This window comes from Aegilops tauschii, chromosome 1, assembly GCF_002575655.3.
Source record: "Aegilops tauschii subsp. strangulata cultivar AL8/78 chromosome 1, Aet v6.0, whole genome shotgun sequence".
NCBI lineage: Eukaryota > Viridiplantae > Streptophyta > Magnoliopsida > Poales > Poaceae > Aegilops > Aegilops tauschii.
In genome coordinates this window covers 464,598,015-464,623,956 of record NC_053035.3, presented here as the reverse complement: position 1 = coordinate 464,623,956, position 25,942 = coordinate 464,598,015, and the positions used below count along the sequence as shown (strand labels likewise).

Below are 25,942 nucleotides of genomic sequence, written 5' to 3'. Positions count from 1 at the left end.
CCAGCAAGCTGTTCAATAAGGTGAGCAAACAAGTCGGGGACGTCATGGATCTGGATCGAGATATCTATTGTATCCAGCTTGATGGTGGTCGGTTTCGTCACCCCATCGTATGGTTTGATAATGACAGCATCTCCCCTGAAGTGTCATGGCCCGTCTTGCATCATCCTCTCCCAGTCACCAAGACACGAAAATTGGATGGTGTATAGATTATCTTCCAATGGCCTGAATTTGACCTCCTGAGCAAGGTCCCATGCAGATCTCATGTTGCGAAAAAACCACGTCTGGCTGTAGGTTTTGACTGAGTTCACCCTCGCGATAGCAACCCAACGAGCTCCATCTTCGGGAAGATCGGCCTCATCGCATACTACATCGTCCAAGTCCTCTTCCTTGAGCCCAAGCTCTTGCATCATCTTCTCTACGTCGCTAACCCCCGCAGCACTAGGGTTTTCGTCAGAAGCCATGTCGTAGTCTCACCCGATGGAGATCAGATCGGGTTGGAACAAGGGAACCCTAAGAACATCCCGCTCCCACAAGCCAGCCCCGCCCCTAGCGATGAACGTGGAAGGAGCGGCGAAAGCGGGCAGGGGAGGTTGATCGGCGGCGACAGGGACGACCAAAACTCCAGGAGGCAGCGAATCGCCTTGGAGAAACAAAACCCTAACGTGAGGGAACTAAAGGGCTTCAGGAGCGCTCGTTAACTAGTTGCTCTCGCCTGAGTGCGCTGTTTCCAGGAATTGACGAAATCACTAATTAAGGAGTACTCGTTGCAAAGAACACTCCATCTTCCCAGGTCACGACAAGTGGCGCACATGCAACGCGCCACTTGTCGCAACCTGGAAGTTTTCCCTTTTTCGTATATTCGTTTATTCAAAACGTTTTATCACTTAAACTGTGCGTCCAAATCTCAAACCGTTTTCACCATTGGATTCCTCACGTCGAGATCTTCAAAACTAGATCTCATGTTGATAGGTTTTGACGAATTTTTTTTTCACGAAAAAAACCAGACGAAAAAACCAAACCGGGAGCACGATTTTTTTCCTTTCCGAAAGAGGCACGCCCGTGCCTCTCGCGAAATCACAACCGTGCCTCTCGTGGAAGCAAAACCGTGACTCTCGTGGAAAGAAAAAAAAAACAGAAAACGCGTTTTTTCCTTTCCGAAAGAGGCACGCCCGTGACTCTCGCGAAAGCACAACCGTGCCTCTGGCAAAAGCAAAACCGTGACTCTCGCGAAAGAAAAAAATAATAAAAAACGCGTATTTTTTCCCCTTTCCGAGAGGCATGGCTATGACTCTCGTAAAAGCACAATCGTGCCTCTCGCGGAAGCAAAACCGTGACTCTCGTGAAAGAAAAAAAAAAGAAAAAACGCGTTTTGTTTTTCCCTTTCCGAGAGGCACGGCCGTGACTCTCACGAAAGCACAACCGTGCCTCTTGCGGAAGTAAAACCGTGACTCTCGCGAAAGAAAAAAAACAGAAAACACGTTTTTTTTGTTTCCGAAAGGCACGGCCGTGACTCTCGCTAAAGCACAACCGTGCCTCTCGCGGAAGAAAAAACGTGACTTTTCAGGAAAGACAAAAAATAACGCGTTTTTTCGCGCAAAAAAAATTTTTTCCAAATTTTTTTTTGTCGAAACGCTAAGGAAGACCGGGGGAAAACCAAAACGTCGAAAAAACCCAGGGAAAAACTGTTTAAAAAGCCGAAAACGCGTGCGGAACAATAAAAAAACAAAATCTGGAGGGAGCGTCCAGAGCGTGACATGTGGCGAATGGCTGAGAGCGCGCCAAGTGACGCTGATCGGTGCGAGGCTCCCGAAGGAGCGCTCGTTAACTAGTTGCTCCCAGGAATTGATCAAAGCGTAATGGCCTCGCGTCCAGCTGCTTGGGCCTATAAGGATTTTTTATTGCTCTTTAGTAGGTTGGCTGGGCCTCACGTTTAGATGGCTATACTTGTTTCCCCGGCCCAGGGATGGCCCTGGCCGGGGCTCCTTTTCCCCATCGCCTCCTCTTCACCACCACACCCTCACAAACCGCGATGTCTCAAAAAAAAAACCTCACAAACCGCAGCCCCGATTCGTGCCGGGTTCGGATCGCGTCGGTTTTCCTTTTTCGGAAAGGATCGCGTCGATTTGACGCTCCGATTCGCGTCCAATCCACGCGAGGCGCCAATTTAAGCGGCATCTCTCTCCCCAAAATCCAAACCGAGACGCGAGCCCCTGCCCTGCCCCCTGTCCTCCTGCGGCGTTCCAGTTGGAGAGCAATGCCGGGGCCCAGGAGCAGGAAGCGCGCGGCCGCGGAGGCCGGCGGCTCGAGCAGGACGGCGAGGCCGGCGCCGGCGAGGCGGGGGACGGCCAGGCCGGGGACGGCGGCGCCGGAGCGCTTTGCCGAGAGGCGGAACCTGGTGAGCACCGAGCAGACTCGATGTAATTCGCCGCCGACTCTTCCCCGGCTGCGTGCTTGCTTGTTTGCTAGGCTTGTAGCTCCGGTGTCTTCCGAGTAGCGGAGAGCTGATTCTGCCGCGAGGCCTACATTGGTCGGGTCTCACAAGGGAGAGCAGGGGTGCGATGCTGACTACTTGCCGATCAGTAGTTGCAGCCTGTTGGACTAGTTTACAGCACCTGCATTGTTGTATCAGATGGATCAGTAATTACTTGTCGATCAGTGATTTTGCCGCGAGGCTTACAGGGCATGTTTTTGCCAGCCCAATCACAGCATATTTTCCCACTCTAGGAACAGATATAGACGATCGCTGTAGCGGCGATTTTCTACACGCGCACTGGCCTGCAAGATAATGTGCTAATGGTTTTGACAAAGCTGTCCGTCAGAAGTTTCTTTGACCACACTAGTGCTACTATCGCTGACCCTGATAAGCACTTTTTGATGCTCTGTTATATGATTTGAAGTGTCTGACCACTTCATGAGTATGCATAAATGCATTATCCCTTGCGTACAATGTTGCTGTATCGCTTTTTGCTCATCCTGACTTATGGTTTGTTGCTGTGTTCAGGAGGATCTTTGGTTGTCGGCCTTCCCCATTGGAACCGAGGTCTGTGCACATACCTATCTACTGTTGCGCATTATTTTGACAACTATGCATTGTGCAGTTCTGCTTGCTCTTATTGATTATCTATATCTGTTCCTACAGTGGGGAAACATTGACAAGATAAAGGAGTTCAACTGGAACTTTCAAAATTTAGAGGTATATATAGGACATGTGACTCTGCTGGGCTTCTAGTTGATATTATTGCTTCTTTACCGCATGATTCATGGTTCATTGTTGGTGGGCAGAAAGCTCTAGAAGAAGGGGGAGAGCTGTATGGGAAGACAGTTTACTTATTTGCAAACACCGAACGTAAGTATGCTCTCTCTTGGGATACGTTGAAGTTTATATCTCTGATGCATATCTGCATATCAGCTTTCGAAATATTTTCGTAACCGGCAATAAACTGGTGTCACTGAGGGTATCGTTTCTTGTTTGAATCATCTGGGGTAAATTTAGTTGTGAAGTGTACAATATAGCCGAGGAATCTGTTTGTGGTTTAGAAAGTTTCAGTACTGATGCCGTAGAGCTACTTTTGCGTGGTTTATTAGTGCTGAAATGTTTCCTCTACACAGCCAGCAAGTAAATGATCCTTTGTTAGATCTTTTTAAAATTAAAATTACTCCGTTGTTTCCTTATATGATGAGAAATGTCAAGGTTGGTGGCTAGTACATTTTGCACTTTGCAGTTGGTTGGTATTTCTGGGGTTTATGGATGTTAACATTGATTTGTTCCACCATTCGCATCATAGATATACTGGATATTAAAAGTGGATGTGTTGCAGAAACAGAATCATCACTGTTATCTGTTTAATTTTTTCTTGGACTGTACTAGCATGTCGAATAGTTACCACAAAGCAATTTCTCGGATTGACTTATTTCTGTTGGTCTGCAGCTCAGCAGTTGCATGTTAATGGCGAACAGAAGATGGTATTTGTTCCTACTGTAGTCGCTGTGGGTTCTCATTCCTTCCCTTGATTCGAACATTTATTCCATAGTTATGTTTACCATCTTTGTCTTTAAGTTCTGTAGTGCACTGATAAGAAATGCATTGCCTGAACAGGAAAATGTTTCTGCGATACACCATATCTTGAGTTACATCTTCTCATGGTTATGCTAGCCAACTATTTTGTTTATCTCTTGCATTACAGAAAATGCACACCTGTTTCACCATTTGTAGGCATAAACTACAAGAACTATTTTTTAAAATTGCATGTCTTTCTATTAGCAATCCCCTTGTTCTTGCTGGAGATTTTACCACTGTGAACCATGGTACTGCAGGATTAAAAACCTTTAATAGTCTTGATCCTGATAAGAACATTTACTTGTCCGTACCTCTATTATTATTCTGTAATAATGCCAGTCTCAAAGTATTCCTTCCTGGTATACCTCTTATGTATTCCGAAAGGAGTCAATAAGCCCCATATTCTTGCCACATTATTTACTCCAAAACATTTCATTGGTGCGAGTTACTGCCTCTAACCCATGCTCTCAAATGTTTTTCCTATTCTGCTGAAAGTAGCTTGCAGTGGGAAATGTTTCTTGGCATATTTGTAGCTTATGATTGTTTCATCGATTGAGACTAGATATTTTCTACTCCCTCCATTTTTATATACAAGGCCACAAACTCAAATTACAGGTACCAAGATAAAATTTAATACATGTTTTGCAACTTAACTTTTCTGTTCGTTTACTGTGATCATTAATACATCGCATGCATGCAAGAAAGCTGAGTGGGGGAAGTAGCTAGTATCATTATGACTGAATGCATGCAAGTATTAAACAAGTTGCTAGTACGAGGAAACATCATTAATTTTTGTCTCGATTGCTGTTGGTGGCCTTGTATAGATGCAAAATTTATATTTCATAGTGACCTTGTATAAGTAAATGGAGGGAGTATTTATTTTCTGATGCTAGATCTCAGTTAGCTCTTGCAACTATGTGTGTGGTGCAGGTTGATTGTCCTTGCGCCCCTTCAGATAAAGTTGGCATAAATTATGTCCAAAGGGCATATGAAGAAATACTACCAATGAGAGCAATGAAGATGTCCTGGGTGCCCTATGTTCCACTCGAGGACCGGTATGTCCATGCTATCTGTATGAGTCGCATTTGTTTATTTCTGCTTTGGCCTTTTGGGTGACTATATGTTCTTATATTTGTTTGCCCATCGTCGCAATTTTGCAATGTTGTTCACTTCACTTTTTACTTGGTCTACAGGCTCAGCAGGATTGAGGGTTTGAAAACAAAAATATTCACTCTTCATTGCTCCCAGCGAAGGTCAGTTTTATTCGCAGTATTCTCACTCCTCGCTTACAGTTGGTGCTTGAAGGCATACATTCATGTTACTGTTATTTTTTAGTTTACCGGGGATGTTGTCATGCAGTAATATGTGGCGTGTAACTGTCTCGAACCTCAACCTTTTTTTTGTGAGTCGATACATTATCTTAAGTTTGTATTTATTACAGGTCTGCGCTGAAGCATCTGAAAACTGAGCGAGTCAAGAAGTTTGACTACTGCATGCCATGTAAGCTGCATTAATTGGGATTATTTTTCGTAGGGCTGAACTCTATAGTTGCATGTATAAGGAAATAGTTGTCATTGCGTTTGGATCTCCTTACTATCTAATAACTTTAGAGAGGCTCTATTTCTGTACCCATATGTGACTTGGTCCAGCCTAGCATGTTAACTACACTATCTGAATTTACGCATGAAGTTCTGTGAGGCTGCGACTACCTGTAGTTAAATGGTTGCAATGCAACAATATGTTATGGAGTTAGTAGCCCTTTCCTAATCGATTGCTGATTAAACCGAGTGACATTTGAGTTACATGTTATGCTATGGGATTAGTAGCTCCTTCCTACTTAATTGCTGATTATACTGATTGGGAGTCAGGTTACATGTGACTGAGTTGATTGCTTGATTTGCTCTTGTTGGATGCCCATATTGCATTAACAAAATTATAAATTGCATACATTTGTACTCTTATAGGTAACTAATAACATTTTAAGATTAACGCTTGCTTATTCTCCGTCTCAATCAAGACTTCTCTTGCAAAAAATGGTCTTTCTTTCCAATTGTGTATTGCATATGAGCATTGGTTTGATCTTTGATGGTCTTTGTACATTCAATCCAAATTTGTCACCACATGCCAAAGCTCAAGGTTCAGATTATCACACAAATAACCTCAGCTCAACACATCCACCTAAACAATTAAACAGCAGACCGTGGGATTTAAAAAAAATACATGCACACATCCTTACGTTGTTCGACGGGTAGATTAGATGGTTTGAGTTAGATACGTTATATTTGAAGTGTTTGATAATATGGTTTTCTGCAGATTATATGTCGCTTATTTCTCCTGAAGAGGACCATGATACAACTGTCGATATCATATATCCTCTAGAACCCCCGGTAAGCTTCTTTTCGTAGGTCCATTGTTATGAGTATGGCCTAAATAGTTATGAACTTTTGTTGCACCTCTTATATATACTTTCTTAAAGGAAGCAGTTCACTATATTTTCATCTAGGAGTCATAATTACTAAATTAATAAATTAAAAAATCTCGCAAGAGTACTTTTTTGTTTTTGTCGCCGCAATCTGCATCTAAACTTAATCCGCATGAGCTACCTTTTCGGGCTTATATGGGAATAAATAAAGTTGGGGTAGCAGATTAACTCGAAGTGGCGAAAGGTGTGACCCCCTGGCCCCTGCTACGAAATCTCACCCCTAGTTCCACTTAGTAATATAGTACACAGGATTTTGATTGCAATAGCTGTTAATTGTTGTTATCATAAACTTTTGTGATTTCTGTTGCAGATAGTTTGCCCGTTTGACTGGGAAATGGATAACTATGAGGTGTGTGTATATTTGTTCTTTACTCTGATGGCGCACTATCATTTGAAGAGCATCTGTGTCCAATCATTGTGTTGCAATGCAGGAGTTTACTGACGACCTAGTTAAAGCTGAGGAATTGCCAGAGGATGAGAAAGAAAATTTTAAGGTGCACATTGCAGTGATTTATGTGCTTGGTCTATTATAAAGGATACTTAGCATAGCCTATGATCATTTTTTCTTGATAAGTTTTCTTCTTTTTTTGACCTTGAAGACTGCAGGGCTTACACCCCACAGCATTTTGTTAATGATAATAGTAGGAACAATACAGTGCTTCCTCAAGTTGAGGAAAAATAAAAAGAAGAATAAAACAAGAATCTAAAGAAGGCTATACAAGGGAGGGATAATTACAATGTTACACTTAACCAACTCTCCTCAAGGAGGTAGGAAATCAATCCACTTAAGTAAGGCCTCTCTATACTTCCGTTTGATTCTATGAGAGAGCTGAGTGAGATCATGAATGAAGCCATTTCTCCACGCCCTGAAAGATGGTTTCATGTTCCTGAAAGCTCTGTCATTCCTGACCTTCCAAATATTCCACCACGCAGTGAATACCACCTCCCCAAAGAATGGTTTGTTGAAATCCTTTCTAGCATGGCATGCAATCTCCACCATGTCATCACTGTCTTTCCATATAATTTGCAGATAAATCCACACCCGAACACTGAAATTGCATTGGAAAAAGAGGTGGTTTCTGTCCTCCAGTATCCTAGTTGGACAAAGTACACATTCAGACCCATCATTAATCCTCCAGTGCCTCCTCTGGATCATGTCCTTAGTGTTAACCCTGTCCATTATAACAAGCCAAGCAAACATCTTGATCGACATTGTACAGCAACTCCTCCAGATCCACCCCAGGATGGGGTTTGCTACCATTGGCTGATAGACAAAGTCATAAAACTTTTTTGCAGTATATTCAGACTTCTTGCCATGCCTCCACCCCCAAGAGTCATGACAGGTACTGTCTATATGGAAAGACCCCATTAAGGACGAGAGCTGCTGTAGATCCTGAAAGGCTTGTTCAGAAAGAGGCAAGTAAAAAAGGTCTTGGAAACTACTAGCCTGAAAGACTTCCCTGACTGAGAGGTTTTTGTGGAGACAAAAGGAATAGAGCCTAGGAAATCGATCTTGAAGAGGGACATAACTGTTTCCAATTTGCCAATGATCAGACCAGAACAGCACAGTATCTCCACTATGAACATCAACCGAAGTAACTGCTCTGAAATTATCCATCAACTTGCAGACATCTCTCCACCAAAAAGAGCCACAAAGAATAGTATCATGTGGAATCCTTTGGAAATAGTAAGAATCCCAGACTAACTGAACCCAAGGCACATCCATCTTATTATAAAATTTATTCAGATGTTTCAGAAGGAGAGCTTCATTTTGCAAACCAAGGTTTAAGATTCCAAGCCCCCCCTTCGATTTAGGCTTGCAAACAAGTGGCCAGGCAGCCAGAGAATGGCCCCTCTCCTGACCATATTTCCTCCATAAACACTGCCTCTGAATCCTTTCCAACTGCTTCAAAATACCATGAGGAATTGACAAGCTGCAAAGGAAGAAGATAGGCAAAGAAGAAATGACAGAGTTTACTAATTGTAGTCTACTCCCTTGAGGCAAAAACCAAGAACTTGTTGTCAATCTTCTCTCCATACAATCCACTAGGGGAAGTAGATCCACAATCTTGGGCCTGGTAGTCCCCACCGGCAGACCTAGATATGTGAAAGGCATTTTGCCTAACTTACATCCAAAAAAGGCAGCAAGATCAGTAGCAACCTGGTTAATCACATTAATAGGATACATGGAGGATTTATGGAAGTTAATCTGAAGACCAGTTGCCTCTGAGAAAGAATATAACACTGATTTCAGTGCCCCCAATTGACCCTTGTCAGCATTTAAGAAAAGCAGTGTGTCATCAGCATATTGGACAACAGGGAAATCAGGATCATGGGTTGGTAGTGGCCTGCTTATTAAACCCTGCTGAAGAAGATCATTGATCAATGTCTGCAAGAGGTCAGCCACAATAACAAAGAGCAAGGGAGAGATTGGGTCTCCTTGCTTAACTCCACATTTGCATTTAAAATGGTTACCGGGAACTCCATTCAGCAAGACAGAAGAAGTGCCTGATGACAACAACTGCTTAATCCATGTAATCCATCTTTTGTCAAAACCTTTTGCAACAAGAATCCTTATGATAGCCTCATGCTGGATAGAATCAAAAGCCTTTTCAAAGTCTAACTTAAGCAAAAGGATGGGCCGTTTAGACTGATTACACTGATGGATATATTCAAAGGTCCAAGCAAGGCAATCCTGGATAGTTCTTGATTTTATGAAACCATACTGATTTTTATGCACACATTTGATGATCTCCTGTTGAAATCTATTAGCAGCAAGCTTTGTAAGAAATTTCAGACCAACACTAGTGAGTGAAATAGGCCTAAAGTCTCCCACACTCTCAGGTGTCTGTTTCTTTGGGATCAGAGTAATGTATGCATCATTGAGATTTTCTAACTGAACTGTTCCAGCATGAAACTCATGTACCAGCTGAATAAAATCAGCAGATATTATGTGCCAACACTTTTTTTAAAAATTCCATTGAAGCCATCAGGCCCAGGTGCCTTATCAGTAGGCATTTCTTTAATAACCTGTTCAATTTCCTTTAGATCAAAAGGTTTTGTGAGCACCTCCAAGCCCTGAACCCTAGGTATTAAAGACAATATGTTCTCATCCAAAGATATTGGCCGAACCGTCCCCATTCTGCTTTTGAAGGAAGACAAGAACTCTTTGGCCATTTCCTCATGATCTGACATGACAGAGCCATCAGACAACAAAAGGCTAGCAATAGAATTCTTTCTATATCTATCAGTTGCCATGGCCTAAAAGAACTTGGAGTTTTCCTCTCCCACTTTGATATACCTGATGGTACATCTCTTCCTCCAGTATAGATATTGCATGTGCAGCAGATGCTCATGGTGCAGTTTAGTGACTTTCCTGAAATTGCTCTAAGGTCTGGAAAGAGACCTCATGTCCTCAAGATTGTCCAACCAAAGAATTACCCAGTTGCATTTCTCAATTAACCTTTTAATATGTGATAAACCTTTCTTCCATTTCTTCAATGCAAACCGCAAAGCCTTTAATTTATCAACAATAATTGCTGAAATATGGGTCTTATGAGAAGGACGAGTCCAAACCTCCTTCACACAATCCATAAAACCAGCCTGATGGACCCAAAAATTTTCAAACCTGAAAATATGCGCCTTTGGAATTGATGTACTGATGGTAACCAGACAAGGCACATGATCAGACGCAGTCTTAGCCAAAGGAGTCACTTGCGTCATGGGGTATAGGTTAATCCAACTGGCAGAGGTAAAAACCCAGTCTAGTTGTTCCACAAGAGGCGTGTCCTGCATGTTAGACCAAGTAAACTTTCTTCCCTTTAAAGGAAGTTCCAGCAGTCCCAAATGGCCAATAATTTCATTGAAAATAAACATATCATTGATATCGCCACCAGGGAGGTTCCTATTTTCAGTGGAACGAATAAAGTTGAAATCCCCCATCAACATCCACTTCTGGTCCGGGTCGATGTCCAAATTGTAGATCCAGGAAACAAACTCATCACGCAACTCACCCTGACAGGGGCCATAAACATTAACCAGAAACCACTGTTCGTTATTATGAACAGAGGTAAACTGCATAACAATAGCGTAGGGTTTAACTTCTAGCAGAGTGCCATGAAACACGTCAGATCGCCACGCAGTTAAAAGACCCCCAGAGGCACCTCTAGAGGGGGACTCAACAAATTGATCAAAGCCATAGGGACAGATGCTTTTCATAGTTGTACGCGAGCATGAGGAGAGCTTAGTTTCTTGAAGACAAACCACAGAACACTGACTTTCAGTCACTTTCTCCTTGACAGAACGCTGCCTAGCATCAGAATTCAGACCGCGAACATTCCAACATAAAATTTTCCAACTACGCGTTGACACACGATTCATTAATCACTGAGGAATAGAAGAACAGATATAGCATGACACACAATGCCATACCACCCAGAAGATAACAGAGTTCAGTACCACAATGTGCCACTTCCCGAGCCGGACGCAGTTCAACAATAAAGAAAGCAAACATAACAGGCTCTCTAGGCCTTGACATAGTAGCTAACATAATCATTAAGCTGAAGATGCAGAAGAATCCTCCTGTGGATTAGCCATAAGCTTGTCCACCGATAGAAGGGAAGGATCAATCTCCAGCTCCGCGCCCATAGCCTGAAGAACATGAATTGGGGTATGCGGTGGTTCAGCAGGCTGTGCATCTTCAGGGCCATCCGCAGAAGTGGGCTGGGCCTTGTTCTCCATGGGCTTGGCACGGGGGCGCTTCTTTGATGGCTGAAGCGAGAGCTGCTCGAAAACCACATTTTTGAAGCCATCTAACTTTGCCGCGCTCCGAGTGCAACGTCTCAGTGACGTATCAACAACAGGAGCCTTCTTCTTCTCTCTCTGCTTTCTCGCGGTAGTTTGCTCCACAGAGAAAACCACAGATGATGATTCAGCAGAGACAGAGACAGCAGAATTACCAGATGCAACTTCTTTAGAAACAGAAACTGAATCAGCCGGCGGCCACTGGGCGCTTCACCATGACAGGTCTTCTGACAGTAGCAACCATGGGCAAGGAAGCAGTCAAACAAGACATCTTTCTGGATTCATCAAAAGCAATGGACCAAGACCTCTTGGAATAAATGATTGTGCCCATCGGTTTGAAGAAGATAGACCTTGGCAAATCATCATCTGTGGTTCTGGAAAGACCTCTTCCAAATCATCTCCGGAGGGAGAGGAGGTCTAGCCACAATGCGTGACATGCCAATAAAGATCTCATGTTGTTGAATCACGGGAGGTTGGTAAGGCACAATTGCCAGCTGATTCTCCTCGAAGACAGGATGCTGCTGAAGATCTGGGAGAGGCAAATCATGTTGCTGTTGGATATCAATGCCCTGCTCCTGTTGGTCCACAGAAACTGATCCCTCCGGCTGATCAATCACAATAGAAACTTGATCCTGTTCAGGAGCAGCCGGCTGCAGGGCCTGCTCATCCTCTGCTTCATCTCCCCACATGGCATTACCCCAACCAGGCACTTCATCATTCACAGGTGGAGGGGGAGGAACGACAGGTGCATCATTCCATCCCAACATTGGGTATGGTGGCAAAACAAACGACAAGTTATCCGGTACCAGATTACCAGGCAACGGATGGGGGTTTCCATCCAGAGGCATTGGGTCTTCGTCGTTTGGTATATGATCCGCAAAATCCGCACCAAGAACATAACATGCAGCAGTCCAAGACACTTGAGCACCTCCCCATTCCGCATAATCACCAAAAACAACATCTCTTGGAACCAACGGCGTATCTGGAAAGCTAGCCTCAACCAAAGTCCGGACAAGGTAAGGATCCTCACTGTCCCGAGAAATAAACTTTTAGAAAGTGCCTACAGCCTGCGAGATGTATTCTGTAGTGCGGTAATCCAGAGGAATCCCAATGAACATTAACCAGCCCTTACGAAAACCATGTGTTCCCTTGAATTTCCCCCCCTCATCATGCTTCATAAATCTAAAAAAAACGATCGTTGCCCAACGGAAAAGGTGCATGCTGAATCAAGGTGTATCTAACTGACAGATCCCTGACTTGGAACAAACCCACCCCATGAAACGACGGCTGAGCAGATCGGACCAGAATACCTCTCTTTTGCAGAAACTGGACAACCTCTTCCCGCACCGGGCCGAGCGGCCCCTCAGGTGCAGGCATCACCTCTGTGACCATGAAGTCCTCATGACGACGGGGCGGACGAGCAGCAGGCGTGAAGAAGGTGCGAGGAAGCCGACGATCGCCGCCATCAATGATGTGGTGGCCAGTGTGACGCCCGGATAATTAAGCTACAGTAACACTCTACTAATGATGCCACGTAACCTCGATTACTGTTGCTAATTTCACGTTAGTTCAAAACCGATTCAAATTCAAATTCAAGATCAAGCAAACAATAAAAGTTTTTAAATATTAAAACTAAAATGTTCGGAGGGAGCCAAATAAATCCTAAGTAATAATGGTGGAGAAACCAACATTTTTAAAAGTATTTGAATGCGCTAGAATAAATAAAACAGTGACTGAAACAATAACTTAAATACTTTTTAATTAATAAAGAATACAAGGTACTTTACTTTTGTCCCAAACTTTTTGTGAGAACAGTTGATTTTTACAAATCTAATTTAGGAGTGGGTTTCACTTTTTGTAAAACTATAAACTATTAATTAAGTAAGAGAAAACAGAAACAAGAAAATAAATAAAACAAAAAGGAAATACAAAACAAAAAAATAAAATAAAACAGAAGCCCCCCTGCCCCACTAGGCCTTAGCCCAGCAGGCCCAGCCGGCCGGGTAGCGCCTCGGGGCCGTTCCGCCTTTCACTGCTGTAGCGACCGAGCGCCCGAGCGCGCTCCCGCCAGACCACCTCACCGGCGGCGCCGGAGAGGATAAGGGCAAAGCCACGGGTTCCCCTCGTCTCCCCACCCCACATGCCCCCTCGCCCTCCCCCAAAACCCTAGCGCGCCACAATCCCCCTCTCGTCCCCTTCCTCGCATCTGTTCGAGATGCCCGAGCGCCCCCGTCGCCGTCGATCGCCGTAGCCATGGCCACCGTCGTCCGTTCGTCGCCCCGGCAAGTCCTACAGCTCCGCCGTGGTCCTCTACTTCCACTACACCGCTGGATCGAGCCCCGGAGCCCCTCGCGTGGCCGCACTCTTCTTCTTCTCCGGCTCGGCCACCGCATCGTCCTCGTCCTTGATCTACGCCACCGGTCCTCCCCGAGCCCTCTGCCCAGACCCCACGCTCCCCCGGTGAGCCTCTGCGCCGGATGCGCCCTCCCCTGCCTCCTCTGATCGTCTGTAGCGCCCGTTCCACGCTCACCCGAACGCACTGCCACCTGGCCTCGTCGCCGGCGTGGCCACGGTGACCATTTGGTCCCGTGCGTGCCAACGTTCCGCTTCTCGCGTCGAGTAGGCACCGTAGGCACCTCGCGTAGCTCGCTTTGTGCCCCGTAACCCCGTTCCCGTACCTCGCCCGAAGAACCTCGCCGCCGGTGAGCTCGATGCGCACAGCTCCGGCCACCGCAGCCTCCGCCACCGTCACAGATCGCTCCGCCGTCGTCTTGTCGTTCGAACGAGCCCGACCGCGCCCAAAATAGTGCGGTGTGGACGAATCCCGCCCGGCTCCGGCGTAGATCCGCCGCGGAAGAGGCTCGCCGGAGCTCTCTCCGGCGCCACGCCGACGTGGCCACCTGGGGCCACCCCGCTGGGTCACTGACCTGTGGGCCCGGCCCCCTTGTTGACCAGTTGACTAAGTCAACTATGATGACTGGGCGGGCCCTGCCTATGACATATGGGCCCCGCCCACAGAACGTGTAAAAAAACAAGAATTAAAACAATTAGAAAAAAATTTAATAATAAAAATAAATTTAATTAATTAAGTTAATTTATCATATTTAATTAATCTAATTAACCTGTAGTTTAAATAAACAGTAATTAGTTTAACCTAAACCCTAATTAACCTAACAGTGTATGACAGGTGGGTCCCACTGGGCCCACATGTCAGTTTGACCGGTCAACACCTCTGTTGACTGCTGACGTCATGATGACGTCAACAAACACTGTTCTGGATAATGTTGAATTAAAGTAATTAAATAAATCCTAAAATGATTTAAATCTTTTAAAATTAATATAAAATAAACCGTAGCTCGGATGGAAAAACTTTGGACATGAAAGTTGCTCAGAACGACGAGACAAATCCGAATACGCAGCCCGTTCGTCCGCCACACATCCCTAACCTATCGAACTCGCAACTTTCCCCCTCCGGTTCATCTGTCCGAAAACGCGAAACACCAGGAATACTTTCCCGGATGTTTCCCCCCTTCGCCGGTATCACCTACTACCACGATTGGGCACGCCTAGCATCACGCTTTGTCATGTCATGCATCGTCATGCATTTGTTTGCATTGAATTTATTGTTTGTTCCCCCTCTTCTCTCGCTGGACACCGAGACCGACGCCGCTACTACCCAGTACGACTACGGTGTTGACGACCCCTCCTTCTCGGCTGAGCTTCCAGGCAAGCCCCCCGCCCCCTTGATCACCAGATATCGCCTATTCTTCTCTATACTGCTTGCATTAGAAGAGTGTAGCATGTTACTGCTTTCGGTTAATCCTATTCTGCTGCATAGCCTGTCATTGTTGCTACAGTTGTTACCCTTACCTACTATCCTACTGCTTAGTATAGGATGCTAGTGTTCGATCAGTGGCCCTACACTCTTGTCCGTCTGCCATGCTATACTATCGGGCCGTGATCACTAGGGAGGTGATCACGGGTATATGCTTTATACTTTATATACATGACACATGTGGTGACTAAAGTCGGGTCAGCTCGCTGAGTACCCGCAAGTGATTCTGATGATGGGGCTGAAAGGACAGGTGGCTCCATCCCGGTAGAGGTGGGCCTGGGTTCCTGACGGCCCCCAACTGTTACTTTGTGGCGGAGCGACAGGGCAGGTTGTGACCACCTAGGAGAGAGGTGGGCCTGGCCCTGGTCGGCGTCCGCAGATACTTAAAAATAACATGCTTAACCAGATCTTGGTATTTGATCTGAGTCTGGCCATTTGGTCTATACGCACTAACCAACTACGCGGGAACAGTTATGGGCACTCGACGTCATGGTATCAGCCGAAGCCTTCGTGACGTCAGCGACTGGGCGGCGCGCGCCAGATTGGACCGCGTAATGTGACTTCCTTTGTAATGGAGGTTGCTAGGTCTGCTTCCGCCCGCCCTCGCAACGTGCAGGTGTGCAATGGGCGATGGGCCCAGACCCCTGCGCCATAGGATTTAGACCGGCGTGTTGACCTCTCTGTTGTGCCTAGGTAGGGCTGCGACGTGTTGATCTTCCGAGGCCGGGCATGACCCAGGAAAGTGTGTCCGGCCAAATGGGATCGAGCGTGTTGGGTTATGTGGTGCACCCCTGCAGGGAAGTTTATTTATTCGAATAGCCGTGTCCCTCGGTAAAAGGACGACCCGGAGTTGTACCTTGACCTTATGAAAACTAGAACCGGATACTTAATAAAACACACCCTTCCAAGTGCCAGATATAACCCGGTGATCGCTCTCTAACAGGGCGACGAGGAGGGGATCGCCGGGTAGGATTATGCTATGCGATGCTACTTGGTGAACTTACCATCTATTCTCTTCTACATGCTGCAAGATGGAGGTGGCCTGAAGCGTAGTCTTCGACAGGATTAGCTATCCCCCTCTTATTCTGGCATTATGCAGTTCAGTCCACCGATATGGCCCTTTACACATATACCCATGCATATGTAGTGTAGCTCCTTGCTTGCGAGTACTTTGGATGAGTACTCATGGTTGCTTTTCTCCCTCTTTTCCCCCTTTCCCTTCTACCTGGTTGTCGCAACCAGATGCTGGAGCCCAGGAGCCAGACGCCACCGTTGACGATGACTCCTACTACACTGGAGGTGCCTACTACTACGTGCAGCCCGCTGACGACGACCAGGAGTAGTTAGGAGGATCCCAGGCAGGAGGCCTGCGCCTCTTTTGATCTGTATCCCAGTTTGTGCTAGGCTTCTTAAGGCAAACTTGTTTAACTTATGTCCGTACTCAGATATTGTTGCTTCCGCTGACTCGTCTATGATTGAGCACTTGTATTCGAGCCCTCGAGGCCCCTGGCTTGTATTATGATGCTTGTATGACTTATTTATGTTTTAGAGTTGTGTTGTGATATCTCCCCGTGAGTCCCTGATCTTGATCGTACACGTTTGCGTGCATGATTAGTGTACGGTCAAATCAGGGGCGTCACAAGTTGGTATCAGAGCCAACTGCCTGTAGGAAGCCCCATTCCACACTCCTTGGCTGAAGTCGAGTCTAGACATTGCAAAGCTTTTTACTAACTTGGCTGTGCGGCTTACGGCCCACATCACCATTGGGTGGTATTAGGATCTTTTACTCCTCGTCTATGCTCTGGGACTCTGATCTCTCTTCTATTCGGGTTAAATGATTTTGCTAATTCTAACTCTAGGTTCTCGTAACTATTTCTCTCGAAGAGCCCTCATTCCGGAAGATCACTTGCTTCGTTAGAAGATTCTGAGGATATCCCTCGATATTTTCCCGAGACCCTTGTGCTCCTCGCCTTTGCAATCCACTGTCACCGATATATCCCTATGGATATCTATATGCACTTGTCATTCTCTTGATCATCCCTCGTCGCTCTTGTTGATACAAGATGCCTTGAAATGTTCGTCGTTGTCCCGAAAATCCTTGGAGTTTACTGTCTTGCAGTTTTATTTCGCATGAAACCCTTACGGGTTTTTCCTCACATTTAGCGAGGATCCGTTCTTCTCAATTGTTCATGTGTCTCACATAATTCTTCGGAATACTTTTCGATCATTCGAAAATCCTCTGCAGCCGGTTATTCTTGAAATTCTTGCCTGCTTGCATTATGGTTAATTCCATATGACTAGTAGTCCTCGATAACATCCCTTGTCTTAGTCATTTTGAGCCTATTGGTTCAATATGTGCGTACGCACGCAGTCATCAGGTTATCCTTTTAAAATTTTCTTCCCGACTCAGACGTCATTCAGGACATGAGTTGGTTCTCGGCAATTCAAACCTTTATTGATTGTCCAACTAAGTGTTTTCAACTTATCCATCCTTGATCAGAGCGTCTGCTTCTGATTCTTCATTTTGGAAACCATAAATTCTTTATATTTAAGCATCAGACTAATCAGGTGATTCTTGAATCTGATGCCTCTGCATTCTTTCTTCCTTTGAGTGAGTACCGATACTCACATTAGCTCCGTTGCGGATCGCCCGATCCATTGTTGGATTGTTATCCGATAGTGTCATTCATATTGAATCACCTTGTGAGTTCTTCCCCTGATACATAGTGCCTTTGGTAAAATTGTATCCTCTGCTTGGCCAACCATGCTTTGCTTTCGAGCTTGTGTATTTACTTTTGAAACTTGTGGTATATGTTTCTAAGATGCCCCGATGGGTTGAACCTACGCCTTCCCTAATCCGTGTGAACCCGAAAGATTTGATGGGTCATACTTATCTGGTATTGCATCAGGTAAAAACTTTCAACAACTAATGTCATTTTCGAATACGAGAGGTGAATGAAAGGTTATGCGTTGAACAAGTGGGAGTCGACCTTGAACCCTGTGTTCATGCCCATGGACACGATGTATACCTTATCATGGAAGCTTCTCCTAAAATAATTATCCCCTTGTTATAAGTTCATCTTGTATCTGTGGACGTGGTTCCGACCATGTTTCTCCTTGATTCCATTTCTCGTGCTAGTTTGAGCACTTGTCTTCTGCAGAGCAACACCCTAGTCCAACCTCTACTTTGATCTGTCGTCGAGTATTACCCCCCTAGTATCTCGAGATTATCATGGAACTGCATAACTTCTTATGAGTTCTTCATCAGGTGCTACATTCTCACTGATTCCAATATTTCACGGGCTTTGAGTTATTAAACACTCAAAGACACCGATAACTGACTCGAGTCCGCATCGCGATTAAACAACTCTTGGTAACCTTCATTACTTACGAGTTTGAACTCGATCACGTCATTCCTAGCCTGCTTGGCTATATCCTTGTCGTGCCGATTTTAACTGTGCTACCTGGTCCTTCTTCCCAGAGCAAGAATTTCGACGGTGAGCTAATCTTACGTCGATCTTCCTCGTCATACCATTTGTCCTTGAACAGCAAGCTTGATTTCGAGTTTGTGTCGTACTCGTGGTTCCAATAACCTTTCGATTCATCATTCCTTTGACTTGGTGTCATCACCGATTGATTACATCTTCATGAAATCTCTCGACAATTGTGTCGTGATCATCATCAACATTCTGAGCTCTTACAGGATATCAATCGAATTCGTGATGAGAAATACCATCCTTACCCCTCGAGGATTGTGTTATCATCGACAAACATTCTTGCCTCCCCCCAACACAAACTTGTTCATGTTTTGAGTTGTACCTTGATTTCCTTGCTATCTAGCTTATATTGTGTTCTACCTTGAAGTATTACCATCTGTATGTCGAGGATGTTGTGAGAATTGCTCCACCTCTTAGAAATTCTTGGTATGATGATACTTCTCACCATCACCATTCTTCCTTGGTCCTCGTGTTGTTTTTAACCAGGATACTAATATGCTAAGGATGCTGCTTGAGTTCTGTACTTCTAGCAACCCTATTGCTTTGAAGTTAACGATCGACAGTTCGTTCTTAGACTGCTGGTTATTGAATCGTCACTCTAACATTGATCTTGCCGCCTAAGGTCATATTTCGGGCACACCTTTCAACTAATGATTGACAGTGTATGTTTTCCTCGAGCATACAACATTATATCATTTGAATTGACAAGTGTCATCTTCTTGTTCACATTATTGTGGAAATCCATCTGTTTGGAATTCTCGATGAATTGTCGCTGAGCCCATCAGCCACCTCCTCATCCCCTCCTTGGTTTAATGATGAACTATTGTTTCAGGAACCCGCTCCCATAGTTCATTTCCCGAGAATCTTGCAATGTCATTTCATCGATTTGTGTCGCACCTTTTCTTCTTGGACATCCTGAGGCTGAGGTATCATGACACCAATCGGATCTGAAATCTCGGTCAGATATGATGGTGGGGACAACTTTCCAGGAGTTATGATGTTGGTCCTTTGATGACCCGGTAATATGATGTCATGCCTAGCACCCCTGGCTGGAGGACCTATCATTATATTTCTTTTGCAAGGATAACCATTCTTCCTGGAGGAAATTGTAGGACTTATTTTATAAGTTGCTCCTGATGGATCATTTGTGTATCCAAAGTCTGGCCCTTGATTGAAACACCATATCATTGCTACCTCGAAGCATGACTATGATACCCCGCTCTTCAACAAGAACATTGGAGGCGCGATGCTAAATGTTTCTTGGTCAATTATCGAAAACACCATTGTTTGGGTAATGACATGAAATTCCTCTCCCCTTACCTAAATGGTTCTCTACTTTCTATCCTATCATGGATACCATGCTTTGCTTGTCCTTGGGAAGATTGTACCCCTGAAATATGTGTTTAAACACATTTTCCTTTCCATTGTTCTGTTTAATCTGATAATCATATTTTCCTTTCCCTTGTTTGGATTAACCATTCTTGTGATCTATATGATCTAAGCAGTAATATTCTCCTACTTATGTAAACACCTCGGTGTACAATTCTGTCAGTAAGACCTTGTTACTATTGTTGATGGCATTTCGGTAGCCACCGATGGACGAGAACTTTGCCTAATGGTCCGCCTCATTCAACGAGCAGGAATATGGTTCTCTTCGTCCCTCGCCCTTGGTATCGATGTTGTTGCCGACATAACTGACAGGCTACCCTCCGACATGCCTTGCTATCGCGACCGTGCAAGATCTCAGCCCCCTTTCTACTTTATACCACATGGTGGGTCCATAACCCACCGTTCCACAGGATCGAAACCTGACTCTCTTGTACACCCTGCCGCCGAAGTTATTCCTAGAGCTTGACTTCGTATGTAGTTCATGGGCCACCTGCCTAGTGATCTATTCTGGTATCAGACGCAATACTTAATCTCATTGCTCTGAACCCCTTTCACCCTCTGTTTCAGGCAACAGACGGTTGCCTACCCGCTTGGAGCTTCTTGTTGCCCATCTCTAGCTTGCTCTCGATAACTTTCTTGCATTTCAACTCGAGAGATGCTTCTATGCCACGTTCACTGAGATAGCCCCCAGGCACCTAACGTATGTTGAGCTCCGTCCTTCTCGAGTTTTTCCCCCTTAGCTTTCCGTAAGCACGATGGAGATCCTGAAGGAAGAATGACGACTTCATCAGAATGACCTGAAGCAGACAAATGAAGACGTCAATGTAATGGATCGAGAAGAGCAACCAAGACCAAGAAGAATCGTTAGAATTTTGTAACCTATTCTTCCCCCTTACTCCCGTCTTGAATCTCGGGACGAGATTTCTTGTACTGGAGGAGAATTGTGACGCCCGGATAATTAAGCTACAGTAACACTCTACTAATGATGCCACATCACCTCGATTACTGTTGCTAATCTCGCATTAGTTCAAAGCCGATTCAAATTCAAATTCAAGATCAAGCAAACAATAAAAGTTTTTAAATATTAAAACTAAAATGTTCGGAGGGAGCCAAATAAATCCTAAGTAATAATGGTGGAGAAACCAACATTTTTAAAAGTATTTGAATGCGCTAGAATAAATAAAACAGTGACTGAAACAATAACTTAAATACTTTTTAATTAATAAAGAATACAAGGTACTTTACTTTTGTCCCAAACTTTTTGTGAGAACAGTTGATTTTTACAAATCTAATTTAGGAGTGGGTTTCACTTTTTGTAAAACTATAAACTATTAATTAAGTAAAAGAAAACAGAAACAAGAAAATAAATAAAACAAAAAGGAAATACAAAACAAAAAAATAAAATAAAACAGAAGCCCCCCTGCCCCACTGGGCCTTAGCCCAGCAGGCCCAGCCGGCCGGGCAGCGCCTCAGGGCCGTTCCCCCTTTCACTGCTGTAGCGACCAAGCGCCCGAGCGCGGTCCCGCCAGACCACCTCACCGGCGGCACCGGAGAGGATAAGGGCAAAGCCACGGGCTTCCCTCGTCTCCCCACCCCACATGCCCCCTCGCCCTCCCCCGAAACCCTAGCGCGCCACAATCCCCCTCTCATCCCCTTCCTCGCCTCTGTTCGAGATGCCCGAGCGCCCCCATCGCCGTCGATCGCCGTAGCCGTGGCCACCATCGTCCGTTCGTCCCCCCGGCAAGTCCTACAGCTCCGCCGTGGTCCTCTGCTTCCACTACACCGCTGGATCGAGCCCCGGAGCCCCTCGCGTCGCCGCACTCTTCTTCTTCTCCGGCTCGGCCACCGCATCGTCCTCGTCCTTGATCTACGCCACTGGTCCTCCTCGAGCACTCTGCCCAGACCCCACGCTCCCCCGGTGAGCCTCTGCGCCGGATGCGCCCTCCCCTGCCTCCTCTGATCGTCTGTAGCGCCCGTTCCACGCTCACCCGAACGCGCTGCCACCTGGCCTCGTCGCCGGCGTGGCCACAGTGACCATTTGGTCCCGTGCATGCCAACGTTCCGCTTCTCGTGTCGAGTAGGCACCTAGCGTAGCTCGCTTTGCGCCCCGTAACCCCGTTCCCGTAACTCGCTCGAAGAACCTCGCCGCCGGTGAGCTCGATGCGCTCAGCTCCGGCCACCGCAGCCTCCGCCACCGTCACAGATCGCTCCGCCGTCGTCTTGCCGTTCGAACGAGTCCGGCCGCACCCAAAATAGTGCGGTGTGGACGAATCCCGCCCGGCTCCGGCGTAGATCCGCCGCGGAAGAGGCTCGCCGGAGCTCTCTCCGGCACCACGCCGACGTGGCCACCTGGGGCCACCCCGCTGGGTCACTGACCAGTGAGCCCGGCCCCCCTGTTGACCAGTTGACTAAGTCAACTATGATGACTGGGCGGGCCCTGCGTATGACATATGGGCCCCGCCCATAGAACGTGTAAAAAAACGAGAATTAAAAGAATTAGAAAAAATATTAATAATAAAAATAAATTTAATTAATTAATTAATTAAGTTAATTAATCATATTTAATTAATCTAATTAACCTGTTAGTTTAAATAAACAGTAATTAGTTTAACCTAAACCCTAATTAACCTAACAGTGTATGACAGGTGGGTCCCACTGGGCCCACATGTCAGTTTGACCGGTCAACACCTCTGTTGACTGCTGACGTCATGCTGACGTCAGCAAACACTGTTCTGGATAATGTTGAATTAAAGTAATTAAATAAATCCTAAAATAATTTAAATCTTTTAAAATTAATATAAAATAAACCGTAGCTTGGATGGAAAAACTTTGTATATGAAAGTTGCTCAGAACGACGAGACGAATCCGAATACGGAGCCCGTTCGTCCGCCACACATCCCTAACCTATCGAACTCGTAACTTTCCCCCTCCGGTTCATCTGTCCGAAAACGCGAAACACCGGGAATACTTTTCCGGATGTTTCCCCCCTTCGCCGGTATCACCTACTACCGCGATTGGGCACGCCTAGCATCACGCTTTGTCATGTCATGCATCTTCATGCATTTGTTTGCATTGTATTTATTGTTTCTTCCCCCTCTTCTCTCGCTAGACACCGAGACCGACGCCGCTGCTACCCAGTACGACTACGGTGTTGACGACCCCTCCTTCTCGGCTGAGCTTCCAGGCAAGCCCCCCCCCCTTGATCACCAGATATCGCCTATTCTTCTCTATACTGCTTGCATTAGAAGAGTGTAGCATGTTACTGCTTTCGGTTAATCCTATTCTGCTGCATAGCCTGTCATTGTTGCTACAGTTGTTACCCTTACCTGCTATCCTACTGCTTAGTATAGGATGCTAGTGTTCCATCAGTGGCCCTACACTCTTGTCCGTCTGCCATGCTATACTATCGGGCCGTGATCACTAGGGAGGTGATCACGGGTATATACTTTATACTTTATATACATGACACATGTGGTGACTAAAGTCGGGTCAGCTCGTTGAGTACCCGCAAGTGATTTTGATGAGGGGGCTGAAAGGACAGGTGGCTCCATCCCGGTAGAGGTGGGCCTGGGTTCCTGACGGCCCCCGACTGTTACTTTGTGGCGGAGCGACAGGGCAGGTTGAGACCACCTAGGAGAGAGGTGGGCCTGGCCCTGGTCGGCATCCACGGATACTTAAAAATAACACGCTTAACGAGATCTTGGTATTTGATCTGAGTCTGGCCATTTGGTCTATACGCACTAACCAACTACGCGGGAACAATTATGGGCACTCGACGTCGTGGTATCAGCCGAAGCCTTCGTGACGTCAGCGACTGGGCGGCGCGCGCCAGATTGGACCGCGTAATGTGACTTCCTTTGTAATGGAGGTTGCTAGGTCTGCTTCCGCCCGCCCTCGCAACGTGCAGGTGTGCAATGGGCGATGGGCCCAGACCCCTGCGCCATAGGATTTAGACCGGCGTGCTGACCTCTCTGTTGTGCCTAGGTAGGGCTGCAACGTGTTGATCTTCCGAGGCCGGGCATGACCCAGGAAAGTGTGTCCGGCCAAATGGGATCGAGCGTGTTGGGTTATGTGGTGCACCCCTGCAAGGAAGTTTATCTATTCGAATAGCCGTGACCCTCGGTAAAAGGACGACCCGGAGTTGTACCTTGACCTTATGACAACTAGAACCGGATACTTAATAAAACACACCCTTTCAAGTGCCAGATATAACCCGGTGATCGCTCTCTAACAGGGCGACGAGGAGGGGATCGCCGGGTAGGATTATACTATGCGATGCTACTTGGTGAACTTACCATCTATTCTCTTCTACATGCTGCAAGATGGAGGTGGCCTGAAGCGTAGTCTTCGACAGGATTAGCTATCCCCCTCTTATTCTGGCATTATGCAGTTCAGTCCACCGATATGGCCCTTTACACATATACCCATGCATATGTAGTGTAGCTCCTTGCTTGCGAGTACTTTGGATGAGTACTCACGGTTGCTTTTCTCCCTCTTTTCCCCGTTTCCCTTCTACCTGGTTGTCGCAACCAGATGCTGGAGCCCAGGAGCCAGACGCCACCGTCGACGACGACTCCTACTACACTGGAGGTGCCTACTACTACGTGCAGCCCGCTGACGACGACCAGGAGTAGTTAGGAGGATCCCAGGCAGGAGGCCTGCACCTCTTTCGATCTGTATCCCAGTTTGTGCTAGCCTTCTTAAGGCAAACTTGTTTAACTTATGTCTGTACTCAGATATTGTTGCTTCCGCTGACTCGTCTATGATCGAGCACTTGTATTCGAGCCCTCGAGGCCCCTGGCTTGTATTATGATGCTTGTATGACTTATTTATGTTTTAGAGTTGTGTTGTGATATCTCCCCGTGAGTCCCTGATCTTGATCGTACACGTTTGCGTGCATGATTAGTGTACGGTCAAATCGGGGGCGTCACAGCCAGCAGGCACAAAGCGCTGAGGATTGAGCTCATAGTTAGCCATGGAAGAGCCAGAAGCTTGTCGGGGGTTTTCTTTGGCTTGGGGAGAGGGAAGATGCAGTGGGGGCGGCGGCGATGGGACTGGACAGTCTATCCCAATAACTCCGGCTCTGTTCCCATGAGAAGCAGCAGATTCCGATAAAATCATTTTTTGTTGCACCGAAATTGGCTTCCAAACCAATCCATTGGAGCACGCGAAATCATTACAGTCGCGGCTAGAGTGACCTGGGCGAGAGCAAGCCGAACAGACCGCGCGCATTCCACATGCCGCTGACAAGTGGCCCCTCTGCGAGCAAATAGTGCATGTAACCACACGGTCCACCATGTCATCGACCATAGCTTCAAACTGCCTCGCAGCCTCTCGTGAGGAGGGGACATCTTGACAATGGTCGAGAGGGCTCGGACCCGGAGGCGTGGAAGGCCCAGAAGAAATTGGGCTAAGCAGCACAGGTGGGCTAGAGGCCTGGTGGGCCTCCAAAGCAACTGGGTCGGAAACCTGACAATTGATTTGAATAGGAGGCAGACCCGCCTCCGCGAAACGCGCGGGCGTAATCCCAGCATGCACGGGGGATAGTTCCTCAGAAACCGGATCAGTCACCGGCGCAGATGATGCCGGCCGGCTCAACTCCGGCAAAGGAGTGACTGTACCAAAAACAATGGGTGGACGAGCCACCGTCCAAAGCAATTCCGTGGGAGGGATTGCTGTATGACTACACGCTCATGAACAGGAAGATCATACCCAGCATCCCTAATAGGAATTCGTAAAGGAGAAGGTTAGAGAAAGGAAGCGCGAGCTGAAACAGGTTCACAGCTAACCAAGATATTATTTATTTTCGCCTGAGATTTTAGTGTATCCTAATACTATGCTGCTGCGAAACTTCTGCAGGCCAAAGAAGCCAGAAAAGA

General features: G+C 46.2%; 1 protein-coding gene across 1 annotated transcript; it reads left to right on the top strand.

Moving 5' to 3' along the window:
• Nucleotides 1–2,069: 2,069 nt before the first annotated feature.
• On the top strand, nt 2,070–16,725 carry LOC109781477 (protein HEAT INTOLERANT 4). Its single transcript, XM_073501146.1, has 12 exons — nt 2,070–2,395; nt 3,002–3,040; nt 3,140–3,193; nt 3,283–3,346; nt 3,929–3,987; nt 4,988–5,112; nt 5,251–5,310; nt 5,499–5,557; nt 6,371–6,444; nt 6,850–6,888; nt 6,971–7,033; nt 16,420–16,725. Exons 1-12 carry the CDS (start codon nt 2,255–2,257, stop codon nt 16,522–16,524), a joined length of 882 nt encoding a protein of 293 aa, XP_073357247.1. The 5' UTR covers nt 2,070–2,254; the 3' UTR covers nt 16,525–16,725.
• Nucleotides 16,726–25,942: the final 9,217 nt, after the last annotated feature.